General features: G+C 52.7%; 1 protein-coding gene across 1 annotated transcript; it reads left to right on the top strand.

Annotated features, from left to right (window-relative positions):
- The first annotated feature begins 3,000 nt into the window (after positions 1-3,000).
- DAO (D-amino acid oxidase) lies at positions 3,001-11,300 on the top strand. Its single transcript, XM_009283849.1, has 10 exons — positions 3,001-3,194; positions 3,334-3,448; positions 3,812-3,888; positions 4,393-4,458; positions 5,316-5,370; positions 5,871-5,975; positions 6,566-6,648; positions 8,507-8,624; positions 9,505-9,603; positions 11,169-11,300. Exons 1-10 carry the CDS (start codon positions 3,001-3,003, stop codon positions 11,298-11,300), a joined length of 1,044 nt encoding a protein of 347 aa, XP_009282124.1.
- Positions 11,301-17,419: the final 6,119 nt, after the last annotated feature.

Here is a 17,419-nt window from a genome sequence, read left to right as displayed (position 1 = left end):
GGTAGGGTCTGAGCTTCACCCCTAAAGCACCTGAAGGGCTTCGGGGCGCAGCAGCCAAGAGCATCCTTCAAACCGGACGGAAGAAAGTGCGAGGGGTCAGCAGTGCCAAAAGCAAGAGGCAGACGAGTAATGGGGTAATTAGTATAAGAGGCTTTGCTGATTGTATGTAAAGCCCTTAATAATTCAGGCCGTTGGGTGACTGCCTTTCCCCCTCTGTCCCTGCCACGCTGCAAAGAGGAGCTGTGCCAAAGCACCCCGGGGTCCGAGGGGCTGGATGCCGGGGGCTTGAACACCATCTGCCCCAGGGGGGTTCTCCTGGCAGCATCCCCGGGAGGATGCGATGATGAGGCAGCACACGTGGCGGACGAGCCTCCTCCTTCACGGCATCCAGAGCGGGATCCCGAACCGTGGCTTCGCCAGCTGCCGCCCTCGGGAGCTGGCCAGGCAGCTTGGATGGGGTCGGTCGCTCGCTGATGCTGCCGCTCCTGCCCGGCAGCGGGAGGCAGGACGGCAGCCACCGCAACGATGCTCGGGGTTGGAAATGTGTGCGAGTGGTGCACCGCTACCAAAAGCATTAAAGGTACCAGGTGCTTAAGCCCTATGAAGCCAACTTCACCCTCCTGCACCACCCCCGTTGACCTCTCGGGGTAAAGCATCCTTCTGCTCAGGCCGGCGTACGCCTGCCCGTGCCTTTCCTCTGCCTTTTGTGGGACCAAACTCCCGTCACCTGCGGTGGGTCGTGCTGCGTGGCTGCAACCCTGGGCCTGGGACTCCAGAGATGTGTCCGCAACCTGACTGTGTGGGAGACGAGTTCCCATTTCTTTTATCTTTGTTACCTCTCTTATAAAAGCTTTAGGCACAGTAAAGTCCCTAACTGTAGCAACCCTGCCCGAGCACTGCCTGTGCTTCCAGGGCGGCATCCGCTGCTGGTAATGATATCCGCACCGACAGAAACCTGGCTTTTCAGCCCAGAACCCAAAGTTGTGGGTTTTATGAAGGGAGAGGCAGCTTAGAAATGAGGAATGAAGCCATCTGACCCCTGAGAGGGAGAAGCTGGGAGGCACAGCGCCTGGGGTCTATCGGGAGGGAGGCAATGCCGTTTCTCTCTTACCACGCGAAAATCAACACCAAAGCATCCAATTTTCCTGGATCCCGCAGGAATCCAGTGGCTGGGGAGTCCCGTCCTCATGTCCCCATCCGCCAGGACGCGGCGGGGCAGCCAGCAGTCACCATGGAGACAAGTGTCAATGATGGCGTTTTGCCACGGACCGTGGTGACCCCGTTTTCTTTTCAGAGGAGCGACTCTGGGGCCGGCTGCCAGCGGCGTGCAGGGTCCGGCGCAGGGGACTCCACCTCCCCGGGTCTGGAGCAAAGACTTTGGCCCCGTTGCCCGGGGGGCGGGCTGTGATCCCGCTGCCCTTGGCGCTTAGACCTTGCACTGCGAGCAGTTTGCTGGGCTGTAAACAAGCCGCCCTGAGAAGGTGGCTCTGTTGAAGTCTCTGAAAACCGCAGCGGCTGCCCCAAGGACCACGCGCTCTGCAGGTAAGCTGGTGAAAAACGTGTGTTTCCGTTATTTATTGGCCAGTGAGGCGGATACCTCCTTGGCTGGTGCTGCGGGGGCAGCCCGGGGTGAGTTCCGGGGCCTGCAGGTAGAGGAGGCGGCCCTGGTTCCTGCTGGCCGTGGGTTATAAAACCATAGCAGATGGGAAGCAGCGCAGCTCTCCCGCTGCCTTCGGTGCTTCACCGTCCCGATGACTCATCCCTCCATCCCAGCAAATGTCAGTCCCGCTGCGGGCTGCCTTTCACAGCAGAGATGCTGCGCTTCACCTTGTCCAAATAAAACTATGGGCTAGAATTTAGTCATGCCGCCCAGAACCAGGTCTGGCGTGCTGCTGGCATCCTTGCCCCTACCCACACACTGGTAGCTGAGTGTCCAGGCTGAGGTGATCTGCCCCGTTGTACCCCCAGCCCTTCCTTGAATCGGTCCTTGGCCGCTCTCTGCCCAGATGATGACCACAGGACTTTTTCCAGGCTACAAGGCAGGAAAGCTCCGTCGAGAGGGAAGAGCCAGGGGACCGAGGAGGGCTGCAGACCCTCTTTGCAGCTGGTGTTTACAAACAGCGGTTCTCCCAGCTGGTGCCGGGAAGGGTTTGGGGTGGTGGCACAGCTGCCCTCGTGTGCAGGCAGTCCCAAGGGCAACAGTGGCGCAAGGAGCCCTCCTTGCATTTATCTCATCTGGCTTTGCTCCCTGGAAAACACCCGTTGTTTCCCATTTCTTTTATCCGTGCCCACTTCTTTTGTCACCAGCCTGTGCCAGGGGCTGGGGAGAATTAGGAGCGCCCTGGAGTGGGGCTGGGTTGCTGGGCATGGAGGGCTCACGCCATCCTGTGGGAGATGGTGAGAGTAGGTGAGTGCACCCACCTCTCCCTGGCTGCTTGCCCTCGGCATGCTGGCTGCTGGAAGGGAGAGAGAGGAGGACGCCGATGGCTGTGCCGCTCTGCCCTGCGCTGCTGCAGGGCACGAAGCAGCCGTGGCTCTTTCTGCCAGGCAGAGGAGCACGGCCGTGGGAAGCTGAGCCCCAGCTTTAGTGCTCGCCAGCGGCTACAGCGTGCCCAAGGGTAGAGCAAGTTCTGCGAGCAATGGAGAAACATTCCCCTGCCACCGTGGCAAACTACACCCCCCTCATCCGTGATTTCAGTGCCTGGTCAGCGCAGGCAGGTGTTGAAGAGGACTTGGGAGGCTTTACAAGAAATGTGCACAAATGCACCAAGAGCAGCTCAGCACCTTCCCTGCAGCCCAGCTCTGCTCCAGCAGCAGAGCCGAGGCCAGGTCAGGTCCTGCAGGAGCTGATCTGCTCCAGCAGCAGAGCCGAGGCCAGGTCGGGTCCTGCAGGAGCTGATGCCCGCCCTCCCTCCTGGGAAGGCCCAGCTTGTCCAAGCAGCTCCCCGGCCCCGGTGCTGCCCTTCAGGCGTTTCCCCCCCCCTGCAGAGAGCTGGAGCCATGCGTGTGGCCGTCATCGGGGCCGGGGTGATCGGCCTCTCCACTGCCCTGTGCATCCACGAGCAGTACCACAGCCTGCTGCCCTCCCTGGAGATGGAGGTCTATGCAGACCGCTACACGCCCCACACCACCAGCGACGGGGCGGCCGGCTTGTGGCAGCCCTACCTGAGCGACCACGGCAACCTGCAGGAGACGTAAGTGAGGAGGAGGAGGAGGAGGAGGAGGCTGGTGCCGTGTGCCCCCCGGCGTGCCCATCGGTGCACGAGGGGCTGAGCTGCCCGGGCACAGCTCCATGGGGCTGGCAGAGCCACCGCCCTCCTGTTTTCATCGCAGGCTCTGGAATAAAGAGACATTCGATTACCTCCTCGGGCACCTGGGCTCCCCGGCAGCGAAGGAAATGGGACTTTTCCTAATTTCTGGCTACAACCTGTTTACGCAGCCGGTGCCGGTAAGGAGAAAGTCACAGCCAGGGCTGGGAAGGGCTCCAGCTCGGAGGCTGCCCGGGGGCGGGCAGGGTTGTACTTCTTCCCAGACGATGCTCTGAATGCTTCTGAATCCTACCAAGTTTGTCTTGTGACAGTTTGCCCGGGACTCGGTGTCTTCTGGGTGCTGTGATGCAATATTGGTATGAAGTAAGGGCTGAGCCCTCCGAGGGTGGGAGCCGGCAGAGCCTCCCTGGCCGTGGTGTGCCACAGCTGCACGCCCACCCGCGCTCCTTTGGGGTGGGCTGTGTCCCCCCCATGGCTTCTGTCCCGCGATGGCACAACGATTCGGGTTCATTAATGAGCTCGGACCTTTTTCCCTACTGCAGGACCCGTCTTGGAAGAACATAGTCCTGGGATTCAGGAACTTGACACCAAAAGAGCTTGAACTCTTCCCTGGTTACAGGTATTCTTCAGTCCGTTTCCCAGAGAGTCACTGATGTGCTTTCCCCCAGGCAGGACAGGTATGGCTGGATGGTCCCAGACGCCTCCCTGTCAAGGGGCGGCGAGGACAAGAAACTGCAGGCGCAGAAGTGGCCTTGCTTGTTACAGCTGCTTCCCTTAAAATAAGCAGGAAACACCTCAAACAAGCCGAAAAAGCAGCAGCCCAGCATGGAAACCATTCCAGCTCCTCTCTTACTTCACGAGATATTGTTAAACTGGGGGAAGAAAATCAGCAGAAGGTGTTTTATGCTGTAAACAGAGGGAAAAAAACACACACTTGTTGTGCAAAGGGGGAATTGGGGTCCAGAGCTGTGTAAACAGAGGGAAAAAAACACACACTTGTTGTGCAAAGGGGGAATTGGGGTCCCAGAGCTGTGGCGGCCATTGGGAGCGCCGGGGCAGGAGGCGGCTGCTCTTGTAAAGCTGCTGCGGGTCCTCAAGGCTTCCTCTCCTCATCTGGTTTCAGCTACGGCTGGTTCAACACGGCGCTGATGCTGGAGTGCAGGAGCTATCTGCCGTGGCTCACCAACAGGTGAGTGCGGAGCTGCCACAGTGCTGGGGCTGGGGCTGTGCCTGTGCGGGAAAGCTGCTGCTCCCCCCTCCCCCCTGATTTCTCAGGCTGGCAGGACATGGGAGGCAGGTGTGGATTTTCGTCCTGCACATCAGGTGTTGCCCCGGATCCTTCTCTCATGCCAAGTTGGTGGCTGAGTTTAGGCGGCACTGATTTTAGGCGGCCGCCCCGTGTCCTGCTGCACCTCTGACCTGCTCAGCTTGAAAATGCTGGTGCTGGTGGCTTCCACGTGACCTTCCACAGGGGACCTGAGCATCCTCCCCTGCTCTCAGCAACCCTCACCCTGTGCCCCACAGCAGCGCAGGGGTGAGGGCATGGCAGGATGAGCTAGAGGAGAGGGGAGGCAAGGGTGCATCCCTGGGAAGCGGGGAAAAGGGTCTGGAATTCCAGCTCGTTGCCCCAGTGGGGTAACAGACTCCCCAGTTTAACAGTTAGCCCAGGAGTGTATTTTTGCATGATAAAAATGAAAATAATGAGATACATAGAGCTGCATTTGAGCACTTTCTGGCTTTTAGCTATGGGAGTATTTGGGGCTTGGTTTTGTTCTTGTCATTTCTAACATGGAGCGGGTGCCCTACCCACAGCAGAAAGCCTGGGCTCTGATGCAGGGCTTAGCAGGACTGATCACCCTCGGTAGCTCTGGGCCATTAGGGAAATGAGCTAATGACTGGAGACCATTAGGAACCGCTGAGAAGACCACGGCTGGTTATTGCAAGGAGCAACAAGCCATACCTACTCTGGGTATCAATTACAGGCACTAATTTGAATGGTACATTTGCTTTTAATTTGCCAGTAACAAATGAAATCGTTCTTCCCAGGTTAATGCAGAGAGGAGTGAAGTTTTTTCATAAGAAGGTTGAATCTTTCCAGGAGGTGAGTGGCGATGTCAAGCCAGGGCAGAGCGGGCACAGCCCCGTCCCGGCACGGAGAAGCAGCATCCAGCAGGCACGTGCTGCTCCGGGATGTCCCTTGGCATGAGTGATGGGCCAGGGGACAGCGGCAAGACTACGCCAAGATCTAGGAAACAAATTCTACCAGGAAAGATAAAGGCTCTCGGGCATCAAGAGATGGCTGAGAGGGGACGGGGTAGCGCATTTGGCCGGCACTGAGCGAAGATGCAGCCAAGCATCGGCAGTACAGCTTTCCCTTAAACTGCAAACATTCTCCTTGCCTGCACACATGGGGTCTCTGCGGGAGCCGTGCCGGGGAAGCTATGCCCTGGATCCGGCCCTTATGGTTTATTCATTACCAGACTGTTGGACCGAGTACTTGGCTTGGCTTTGATGCAGGAATCTCCTGCCGCCCGTGGGTAGCGCCCTTGGAAGCATCACTGTGTGTGCACCGCTCACCGCGCCGCGTCTGTCTCTCATTAGATGTTTGCCCAGGGCATGGATGTTGTAATAAACTGCACTGGGGTGCGTGCAGGGGAGCTGCAGCCCGACCCGGAGCTACAGCCTGGCCGTGGACAGGTCATAAAGGTGAGGTGGGTGCAGGGCTTGTGTCCCCTCTCTTTTTTCCGGAGGAGCCATTCGTTAGCTACCTTATGAGGAGATACACCCTCTAGGACAAATCGCGGGCTTGTGGGCTGGACCCACACTGGGCTCAAGTCCTGATTCCCAGGAAACGATGGTCATGTAAAATCCTCGTGGGGGGGGGGGGCAGAGCAGAAAACCTGGATCCTGTTCCTGGTTCAGCCGTGGGGATCCCCCGAGTGTCCAGCCCGTTTCTTGGTTGGGTGAAGGTGGGGGGAGGCCAGAGGCATAATGCTAATAATAAAAAGACAGAAAATCCTTGTGAGAAGAGGATGATTATTTGGGGAAACACAGACTCACACCAGGTAGGAAGCTCCTCTGCTTGCCTACCTGCCCTCCTATCTCCCTGTCTTCCCATGGCAGCAGCGCAGGGAAGCCAGCGCCGTGCTGTACATAGAGCCTGAGCAGAAGGGGGGGCACCACATGCAGACCCCGGCGTCCGCGTTCGCTGAGATGCCCACATCCCTCCCGCTGCCTCCCTGAGCCAGGGACCCCGCTCTCCAGCTCTCCCTGACCCTCTCCCCTTCGTCTCCCAGGTCCTGGCCCCGTGGGTGAAGCATTTCATCATCACGCATGACATTGAATCTGGTATCTACAACTCGCCGTACGTCATACCGGGGTAGGTGACAGCGGGCGAGGCAGGGTCTGGCTGGCGTTAGCGATGCTTTGCTATCAGCGCTCCTAAAGCACCGGCTCGGATGCGGCTCCCTGCTGACGCCTGCCCTGCAGCACCCCTGGTGCAGCAGCCCAGGCCTGGGTTCATACCTGGCCTGATGATGCTTTTATTTGCTGCGTGGGAGGAGAGCAGAAGGACGTGGGCAGGCAAAGCAAGGGAGCTCCCTCGGTTGGCACAGAGAGCACGAGCTCCCTGCGCAGACCCCAGCTCGGCACTCGGACGCGAGGTGGGTCCGGGCTGGTCCTGGGCTCCCGGGCTCTTGGATCAGGCTGCACCACAGGGCTTCGATGTCCCTGGTCTTGTCCTTTTCCAAGGAGCAAATCCCACCAAAGCAAAACGCCAGTCTGGGCCAGGTCCTCAAAAGAGCCAAACACTGACAGTGGGGCAAGCATTTTGGGAGAGATCTTTTGTTTTCACCTTTATACCCAGTTCTTTTGTCATTGGTGTTGACGGGAAAGGCTCTTCTGATTCATGCTCCCATTAAAACCAGTAGCAGGAATCCTTTTTACTTTAATAAAAGCCGACCCTAAAAAGCTCAGCCCTTCCCGCACTGTTAAGCTGAGCTGTGCCTGCAGCTGTTGGTGAGACATCTCCTGAGGGCATCCCATTCGGTTTAGCACCCGTGCAGGGCTCCCTGCCACCTCCCTGCAGGAACCGAGGAGTCCCAGGGGAAAACCTTATTTCTGTGTCCCCACAGCAGTGAGGAGGGCTGAAATGGGATCCTGGCCCCGAAAGCACCATCTCCCGAGCTCAGCGAGCGGCAGTGGCTGTGCCCAGGCAAAGCCCAGCTTCCAGCACTTATCTTGCACTTTCCACCTGCTTTCCACCAGCAGCTTTCTTAGGGGAGTTGGGATCTATTTGAGACGGCAGCGTATGCATGTACCCAGGGAGATAAATTGCAGGAGAAATAAATACGTCTGCTGTTCATCCCACCTCTGTTTCCTCCTGAGAGCAGTCATCTACTCTGCTTTGGCAATGGGGAGTTTTTTTAAGCTGTAACTTGAACACTGCATTTCTGGCACTTCCTATTGTGCTAATATTTCAGGATTAGGCAATAAGCCATTATGTAAAGAGGAACTTTGAATGCTCACAGCCCCCAAGCAAAGTATTCCAAGAGATTTCTGATCACAGTCCCAGCTACATATGAATTCCTCTCCCTGTGTTTATTTTAGCTTGAGCTGTCATAGCTGGCCACCAGGCTGGCTCCCGAAGGGAGCAGCCAGGTCCAGCTCTCAGGCGTGGGGGACACCTCTTCCACGCTGGAGAGCTCGGCCCCGGGGGCTCCCCTCCTGCATGCCCCAGCATTCAGCCCTTTTGTCTTTGTGCTTCCTAGGGCTCAAGCAAGGTTTTAGAAGGGTCCAGCAGGTACAGACACCCCGAGCTCCCCCCAGCCTTAACCTGTCATGTCCTCTGTTAATCCGCAGGAGTTTTGGGGTGGCAGCAACAGAAATCTGTTTCTTTGTGTTCCCCACTGCAGCCATCCTGTTCCTTCCAACTCTCTTCCCCAGCCAGACAGGAGCAGACCTGTTTGATAGAAGATGAAATTAGCTGTTTGGTTTGCCCAGGCAAGGGCCTTTGGGGTGCTGATAGTATTTAATGAATGACTTGCTCATGAGCAGACATGCAGGCACCGCTCTCTTGCCTGCTTGGTGTGAGAGTTTCTCTGGGAGGAATATGTTGCAGGCTCAGGGCGTAGCAGGATCCATACATCACACACATGCAGAGTCCCTCCGTGTGATGGCCCAGCAAGGGACGGCTGGGGACACTCACCACCATTTATCTCCTTTGGCTCTTGGTGCAGGAGTGAGTTCACGGTCTTGGGAGGGATCTATCAGCATGGCAACTGGAACGAAGAAAACAGCGCCCAGGATCACAAAACCATCTGGGAGAACTGCTGCAGGCTGCTCCCTGCTCTCCAGGTGGGTGACCCCGACCCAACGCCCACCGCCGGGAGGTGGGGAGGGAGGGGGCATGGAGAGCCCGGGTGCTCAGGCACAGGTGAAGCCGCCGGGGAAGGATGCTGAGGACAAACCACAAAATCTGAATGAGTAACACACGGTGCCTGCCTTCAGCAGGCCAGGAGAGCTGTAAAGCGACCATTGCTTATGCAGTGTCAGCCGCCGCGCCGAGAAACATACCAGTGACAGGTGAAGCGTGCACATAGAGTAACCCTGGGCTTTTTGCGTGCACCTCACAGCAGCACGTAGCACTCAGCTTAGGGTAAAACACGGGGGGGTGGCACAGCTCGGTGTTTGTGCGTGCCTGGCCGTGTTCACCGTGTACATCTCGGGCTCTGTACACCTGGCTGATCGACAGGCAGGGTCTGGACTGGCCTTACCGTTGAGACAACATTTGCAGGAAAAAGGAATTACTGATATAGCTGGTAAACAATTAGAACAAAAGCTTTGGGGGGGCCCAGCCCGGGGGGCCCAGCCCTTTGGTTGTGGTGCATCCCTCCTGCCTTTTGGCGCTGCTGCACTAGAGAAGGGCTGGCGTGTGGTGAGGCTGGTTTGTATCCACACCTGACGCTGCGCCCTGCATTAGCAGCAAAGGCAGCGCTAATTGCGGTTGCCTTGCTGGCTCTGCTGCAGGCTGGCGATGTGCAGGCTGTGATCCAAAATTGTTCTGCCCAGTCGCCCTTTGCAGCATCACAGGAGCCGGTGCAGCAGCGGGGATGGGGGAGCCTCTGTCCCTGCTCATTGCAAGAGCCCTCATCTCGCGGATCGCTTAGTGCCGTGACGTTTGGCTGCTGCAATTCGCAGAAATGCTGTGCAGGTGCTGATGTGCTTTTGCTTTCAGAAAGCAAAGATCGTACAGGAATGGAGTGGCTTGAGACCAGCGCGCCCCTGGGTTCGCTTGGAGCGGGAGACCGTCCGCCACGGGCATTTCCAGGCAGAGGTACTGTGCACAGCCCCCGGGTGCCGAGTGCCATTAACCACCACGCTAATTGTGCATCAGTCACTGCGACCTTGGCAGTGCAACACCAACGTCCAGCTAACGCTGGCGCTCTTCAGCCCACAGCTGCACTGCCCTGCGTTCATTGGTGCTCGCCCTGTCTCCCCTCTAATAACGGGTGAATCTTTGAGCCAGTTTCAGCCCAGCGTCAGAGATAAGTGTCAAAGATATTAAGTTTTGTTGGATTTTATGGGGACAGTGGGCAGGGAATGCTCCTACCAAAGGAAAACCTGCAGCTGGACCTTAGTCCTTAATAGACACCAAAAAACCCATATGGGAGAAAAACTCTGGCATGGGCTCTGCTGGTCCCAGAACCACATGAAGCACACGTGAACCATGTTTTGGTCTCAGCATTTAAAGTAGCGTGGTTTTCTGCTGGGAGCCCGTAAGTGTACAGCCCTTGTGCATGCAAACTTCATGTCTCCGTTTAATAAAACCCAATACGCAGTTTTTAATAAAATGCTCAGGGCCTCCAGCACTGACACCAGGTTGTTGGTGCAAAAGGTTGGACTTCTTGAGATTTCTTCCAGTTCGAAGCTCAGCAGCAGCATGAAAGGAAACCTGGTGAAGGCACAGAGGGAGACTGGCGGGGCTGTAGCTGCCGTGGGGCTCTGAAAAATTCAGCTGCCTCTGTGTAGGTAGAGCTGGGTGTCTAGTGTAAAACTTCCCCCGGACAGTTTAAATTGCCTTCCACGGCTAATGTATCTTTTAAGAGAAAGGAGACCAGGGATGGCACGAGTTTCAGTGTGCCATCTGTTCTCGGGCCCTCAGCACAGCACCTTTTCATGTAGGACCACATCACGCCTTAGCGCTGTCGCCTGAACGCTCATCAGCAGACCTGCAGAGGGAATCCTTGATTCGATTGCGTGCATATGTCTCTGTACAGCTTGGAAGAAGAGATTAAAGCTCCAAAGGGGATGGCGACTGCAAAATGTAATTAAATGTAATGAAAATATATTCAATTTTTAGCTGGAGAGTCTTGGAAAGGAAACGGTGTATTTAGGCAAAGCCCAGAGCACGGTTCAAAGCCATGCTGTATTTGAAATAATTTATGGATCGCTCTGTTCCTTTATCAGCACATCATATCTGCGCTGCCTTGGCACAGGAGAGGTGTAGCTATTGATCCCAGCGATGAGTCAGGGCTCCTGCTGAAGCAAAGTAATTTACCTTGGCAGGAACAAACACTAGGTGGGATGTAACGTGTTGTGCTCTGAGGACCACGGCTGCCAGCCCCGCTGCTGCATTTCGGGGTGGCTGGAGCAGCGGGTGCAGAGGATGCTCCAGGGCCCCGCTGAACCATGCAGAGTTTCTCCTGCCTCTCCAGTGGCTTTTGGAGGGAGGGAAAGAGCAGTGGGTCACTGAGCTGTGCACTGGGAGCTCCCAGATCGAAGGATCAATCTAAAGACACTAAGGACATTCCCAGCCACTATCGTGGCTCCTTGCTGCCCTTAGCCCCAGAGGGCTCCAGCGCAGCTTTCCCAGCACGGATCCCTTCTCTTCTCCCCCAGGTGATACACAACTATGGCCACGGCGGGTTCGGGATCACCATCCACTGGGGCTGTGCCATGGCAGCAGCCAGGCTCTTTGGGAGCATCCTCCAGGAGAAGAAGCTGGCCAGCCCGCCACAGCCCCGCTTGTGAGTTGCCTGCTCACCTGGGATTATCGTGACAGCAGTAGCTTAGAAATCACAGCAGAAAGATGCGAATAACACAGTGATACACGTGGGCCATTCAACCCTCCTGCCAGCTCCAACACTGGTTCATAGTGTCTCGTTTTCAGGTTTCTGCCAGTTCTGTCGCTGCCGTTTGCCAGCCGGCTGAGTTGCCTCCACCCTGGCCTTGCACAACCTGCCTAAAGGAAGTGCTTTAAAACATGGACTAATTATCTGTGGCAAAGTGCACTTCTGTCCTGGGGATCAGTCTGCAAAGGGCAGGCAGGGTTCAGCTGAAATCTTGACAGTCCTGCAGTTCATCTGCACGATGGGACAGGATCTGAAACTGAGCCGGTGCCACCTGAGGTCTTCACTGACTGCTCCAACACCCAGCGCGTAATTAGATTTGCAAGCTTCCCCCAGGAGGCAAAAGCTCCTTAGTAGGAAGCAGCTCTGAAGCTCCCAGGGAAGTAACAACAGCTCTAAAAGCACGTGCTTCAGTTACAATAGCTTTTCTTAACGTTCATGCCAGGACAAAGCGTGGGTCTACAGCACCTGGTTAGTGTATCTGGCAATAGACAGCAGCAGTTGCCTAAAATGGGCTTTCCAAATGATGTTTTTAGCAACAAAAGCAACATGTTCCAGCCCTGTGTACTTGCCAGACTCTATATATAGCAGAGAGCATACGCAAAATAGCTGTTCTCGTCCCTAAAACTCCCACGGGCCCTTCAGTTTCTCATTTTCTCCAGCCGTGAGACGTGGCTGGAGCAGCAGCTCTGATAGAGGAGCTGACTCGGGGTAGGTTGTGCCTCCCGAAAGAGTTGGGGACAGCTCCCAGGAGGCTATGACTTTTTGGGGCTGTTCAGTGCCACTGCTGAAAGGAGCCAAGGCACTGTTCTGAAGATACAGTTTGGCCGATTTTTCTATGCCACTTGTCTTACCTGCTCTAAAAACATCACAGACAAGGTTCTGAATGGTCAAGAAGCATTAGCCTCAAATCCAAAGGCTAGCGGTTGTCCTAAGCCCAGCGCATAGCACCTGGCTCGCTCTCCTCCCCAGAGAAGCCAACTGTTTCTTACTCAACTGTGATGCAGGTTCTCTCTCCCTCTGACTCCATGTGCCAGAAATAGCTCATCAACCTGATTTGTGATATACCAGGCAGCTGCACCTAGTGAATGAGAGATTCTGCAGTGCAGCTGGGCTCATTTTACCTCCTGGGCACCTGGATTTAAAAGAGTCCCACAAATAGTGCATGCTTCCTGGTCACAGCCTAGCACCAGAGTTGCTCCCTGTTGAAGGACCCATCTCCTAACATACTGCTTTGGTTTCACCGAGGAAAAGAGAAACTTGTGAAGGCTTTGTAGGAAGCGATGAGCACTCAGTGCTGCTGGAGGTGGTCCATGCACACAAGACCTGCTGCCCCGTGGGCGCGTATGAGACTGGTCTCATTTTCAGCAGTGCTATGGAGGTTACCGTGCCAGCGCAGCCATGGCCCTGGGAGATCTTCCAGTGACCTCATTTTCCACTGAACACTATGTGACCGTTGTGTACTTCTCCAGCTTACACACCCTGAGCAGTCAGAAAGCTCTGACGAGCTTTGCTGAGTGCATCTGCTAATTGTCTGCCCTTTTACAAAAGCAGCAATGGTCACTCTCACTGTAAGGGCCAGAATTTCTCAGCGGCTGCTGCCCTGTCCCCTTCTCTTCCTCACTTCCTTATGTAAAGGTGCGGGACGGTTGTGTTTGCCTCTGCTATGACACCTGCAGTGCTGGCAAAGTGACATTGCATGGCAATTCTCATGCCTGTGGCACTCGAGTCCAAGGCAACAGCTTGCTGTCGAAGGCACCAACGAGAGCAGGTGCTGAAGTTCCTCTGGCTGCCATTTTGGCCTAACGCTGGTGCTCCTCGCATCCTTGCAGAGCATAAAACACTTTATGATAGCTGTGGTCATTTGTGCTTTCTGGTTGTCGCTCAGCTGCAGAACACAGTCACTTAGGCCAGCCCTGTCCAGCTGCCACCGTAACAGAGGGGACAGGAAGCTCTGTTAGCTGCTGTGGAGTTGTGGCACAGGTTAGGGCGGACCAGTGCCCGTCCTCAGGAGGCAGCGGAGCGTGGGGGTGCGTTAAAGAGCCTGCCGTTGTCTGGTAGCTGATGCACCTCTGCAGTGTGCTTAAAAAACAAAGGTAGACATAGGAAAATTAGGAGCCTCTGTCATGTCCAGTCTGTCTGTCAAAAGGATTTCCCACTTTAGCTGGCAGCTCCCCTGATACGTTGCAGCCACGTTCAAAGGGGTATAATCAGGAAAAGGATAGGAAAAAGAAAACACCACCTGGAGAAAATTTACCATTGATTAATGCTAAACCTAATGGTCTGTGATACCACTTCAGTAGAAGCCATCCAGTGGAATAGCCTCCACTCCATTTCGCTTATTCCAAATATGAGATATTAAGGACCATGTTGTCCTCCCATTTGCACTGCTGTAAATCCAAAACCACTCAACCGATTTCAGAAGAGCTATGCTGGATTAGCAGGGGTGTAGCAAATCATTGTATAGCTTGCATAAGCAGTTGATTCTTCTGATCTTAGAGCCTATAGGAGCAGCTGTCTTGTGATCTGGCATGGCCTCTTAGAAAACAAAACAAATGATTAGGTATGTAATTTTATTTGCAGTCTAATTTTGCTTATTTTCTAAAAGGCCACAATTTAGTATGTGTGCACAATAAAGGTAATATTCAAATATCTCATGCGTGATGCTTTCTCCTCTTAATGATGGCATGGATAGGGCCTCAAATGCTAATTCCATAGAAACATCCCAGTAGATCATCATTCCATGTCTGCCCACACATTTTTCCTGAACATTTTATCCTGCAGGAGGAAGAGCTGTCATTTCAGATTCTGAGTAGACAAATGAACCTGAAATACCATCATGCGAAATTACGTGGTTGCCCGCGTGTTGTTGCTAACAGCCCCGGGCCCATTAAGAACCCACACTCCCAGACAGAAATGTTTGGGACGCTCTCACGTAGCTCAGCTGATCACTCTGTTTTGAGACTAGAGCGACAGGAAAGGTATTGTACAGTGTTGGCAGCCACAGATGAAACACTGCGGGACAGAGGAGTCATGAGATTGAAGTTCACTTTTGTGGCAAGGGTAAGGTAAGAGAGTCAGTGGGATGTCTGGACAGCTACTGCACGTACTTTCTCGACAAGCACAAAACGCCATCTCCAGCGGCCAGCATCAGCACATTTTACGAACTCACAGTTCTCAACAACGATCGCCTGTGACACAGAACAAAGCTGGAAATACATCAAGTATCAGTAAAGTTATCCTCTGTAAGCAAACAGCAGCTCTGGCATTTTGGAAAACAGAATGAGCTTTAGAAATGGCCGAGGATGCCAAAAAGTTCACAGAAAACACAGAAGAATGAATATTCTCCCTAAGTGTTGCTTCCACGATACAAACCCTTCTGTAGTTACCAACTGTTTCCATGCCCAGAAATAAGACTCTTCATCCCAGTGGACTGTCAACGGCTGCACAAGCTGTGAGAAGGAAGATTAATGCACGCTGAGATGAGAACACACTGCATTAGCATGCAAAGTATTTGCAGATCGTTAGTCATTTTGACTCAGACATGAACAACGTTATGTTTGTAAACTACTGGACATCAAAATAAGAAGATCATTTAAAGGGTAGAGGAATACAGTCAGGGTTATGCACTTAATTATATTTTATAAAAACAAGATAGGTAAAAGAAAAGTTTACATTAAAAAGTAAATAAATAGAAGGAACCCTCCCTGCCCCGACGTCCAGGCACATGAGCCACCTCCTCCCAACATGCCTTGTGACCTACAATCACATACTGCAGCATTAGGGGCATTGCTAGAAATTACCCATAGGCAAGAAGCAAAACTGGCTGGTTTTTATTGTCCAAACTGAATTAAATGCAAAAGCAACTAAAGATCTTAAGATAATTTTAAAAATATTCAGCTGTAGTTATCGATGAGGTTACTTATAATGCGGACGTGAATCCTGTGACTTTTCTTTATGTCCAAATGCACAAAACACACACACAAAATGAGTGAGATCTGCAACGTGCGGAGCCCTTGCATATCCAGCTGAGTCCACAGAGCAGCATGTAGCTCAAATCTCTGAATATCAAGACAAAAAATGGTAAAGTTACTGACCCTTCATAGAATTCCCATAGAACAGCCAAAAGCATTTTTACTGAAAAAAACTATTTATTTGTTTAACATAAAATATCTAGTGTGGAATTAAACTATCCAATGTTGCATCAGTAACAGAGGAACAAAAGGAGTATTTTACAAGCAGCTTGATATACACAAAGTTTTTAAACATTAAAATGTATCCAGCTTAGAAACTGTACATTCAAACACAGGAAAACATTCAGTGTTCTTTCAGCAAGCATTTAGGAATAATAAATCATTCCATCAAAGCACACTTGGAGAATTTTTTTTCCCGCAACAGCTTTGCACATTAATACATTGGACGGTTAGCAAATCTCTGAATCCCACAATTCTGTTCGCTCTCGATTTTAATTCAAAATTATCTCACTTTATTGTTTTAAATGAATGAGCTATATTAATTCCTTCATCAGTGAAAAATACTTGACAGTGTGTAAAACAATCTTTGGAAGCTTATTATATACATCAATGGTGTTGCCATATTAACAAAATATGACTCGTGATTATTTATAGGCTATTGTGTATCAACCCAAATGTTCTTCAGTTTTTCAGTGAACAATCTAAAACGTCCTTCCATCATTAATAATACGCAAGGACCTGCAAAACCTGAACCTCAGTTCTGATTCTTCAGTGCCCAACAGGCTCCTACTGATTTCAGTGAGGTGGGATCAGCTGTGGCGGGCTCCTACCTGTCTTCCTCTATTTAGCTGACCCAAAGCCCAGGAATATCCATGGGAGATTCCTCCAGACTTCAGTGAGCTTTGGATCACGCTTTAGGCATCACTGTCTTTAAGTCAAAGACCCAGAGTATGAAGATGTCTCAGCAGGACCAATCTTGGCATTTATATCAATATATACATTTTCAGCGCAGAATTCATAAAAAATGAAAAGCAAAAATGCCTTCAATTTTTTTTTAATACTGTAAATGTCACAGGTTAAAAACTGAACTACTCAACAGCATCAAAAGGTTTTGCATTACCTATAAATCTTTACCTGGGAAATGAAGTATACATACGTGCAGATCTATGAGATATATATACTTCACCTAAAGCACTCTGAATGCACACTTTGAAGGCCAATGCAATGCAGTCCTTTAAAACTGTTGAATATTGACTCAAAAAAATGAAGTGACATGTGAACATTAACACTGGAAAAGCAGAATTTTAACTAAAGGCGCTCAGTAACAGACAAACAAACTTAGCAGCTAGGCTGTAAGGTGGCATTCCTTCAGGCCATGGATGTCATGCACTTCAAATTCTTTTTCACCTCTAATGCAGGCTTACACCCTGCTGAATTCTCCTAGAGGCCATCCAGTTTTGGGGTGTACACCTAACTGTAAACACAGCTAACGGCAAGCCCACGTGGCGAGAGACACATAAGCATCTGGATGTGCCCCCATCAGGTGTGGGCTGGCACACTCTCAAGTGCCTTCACCAGCAGGAGGAAGAAGATGGTAGTCAGAACTGTCATTAAAGGGTGAACAGTCCATACTATGCAAAGGCAAAGCAGGTTTTCTAGCTCGCTGGTCACCTGTGTGGTCTAACATCTGATCTAAACCCATCCAGGAACTGCTTCCTCACTGCCAATGTCCTGTCCAGCTCTCGCACATGGGAGGGACAGTCCAAGGAGAACAAGCCCATCTATGTCTACTTCGAGGCAGCACTGAGCTACCCCAGTTGCACAGTGCATTAGGGAGAATTATCCAACTACAGCCTGACAGAAGGAGGTGAAAACAAACTATTTGCACTGGTTGTCAGCGCCACGAGAGCCCTGCCTGTTTATTGGGGATCGACTGGCACTTGAGCTTGCTGGAGATCGAGCACACAGGATACAGAGACAGCAGAGACAGAGATAACCAAACCAGCGCACAGCAACAGCCACTGGAACAGACAGTGTGTTTCTATGT

The sequence above is a fragment of the Aptenodytes forsteri genome, unplaced genomic scaffold (genome assembly GCF_000699145.1).
Source record: "Aptenodytes forsteri isolate BGI_AS27 unplaced genomic scaffold, ASM69914v1 Scaffold118, whole genome shotgun sequence".
Lineage (NCBI taxonomy): Eukaryota > Metazoa > Chordata > Aves > Sphenisciformes > Spheniscidae > Aptenodytes > Aptenodytes forsteri.
This window is presented reverse-complemented; position numbering and strand designations above follow the sequence as displayed.

Bases quoted from the DNA above. Each gene is read 5' to 3' on its own strand.
- DAO (XM_009283849.1), top strand. From the start codon at position 3,001: ATGCGTGTGGCCGTCATCGGGGCCGGGGTGATCGGCCTCTCCACTGCC. The intron at 4,459-5,315 runs GTGAGTGCGGAG...CGTTCTTCCCAG, and splicing joins CTGCCGTGGCTCACCAACAG to GTTAATGCAGAGAGGAGTGA. The intron at 9,604-11,168 runs GTACTGTGCACA...CTTCTCCCCCAG, and splicing joins ACGGGCATTTCCAGGCAGAG to GTGATACACAACTATGGCCA.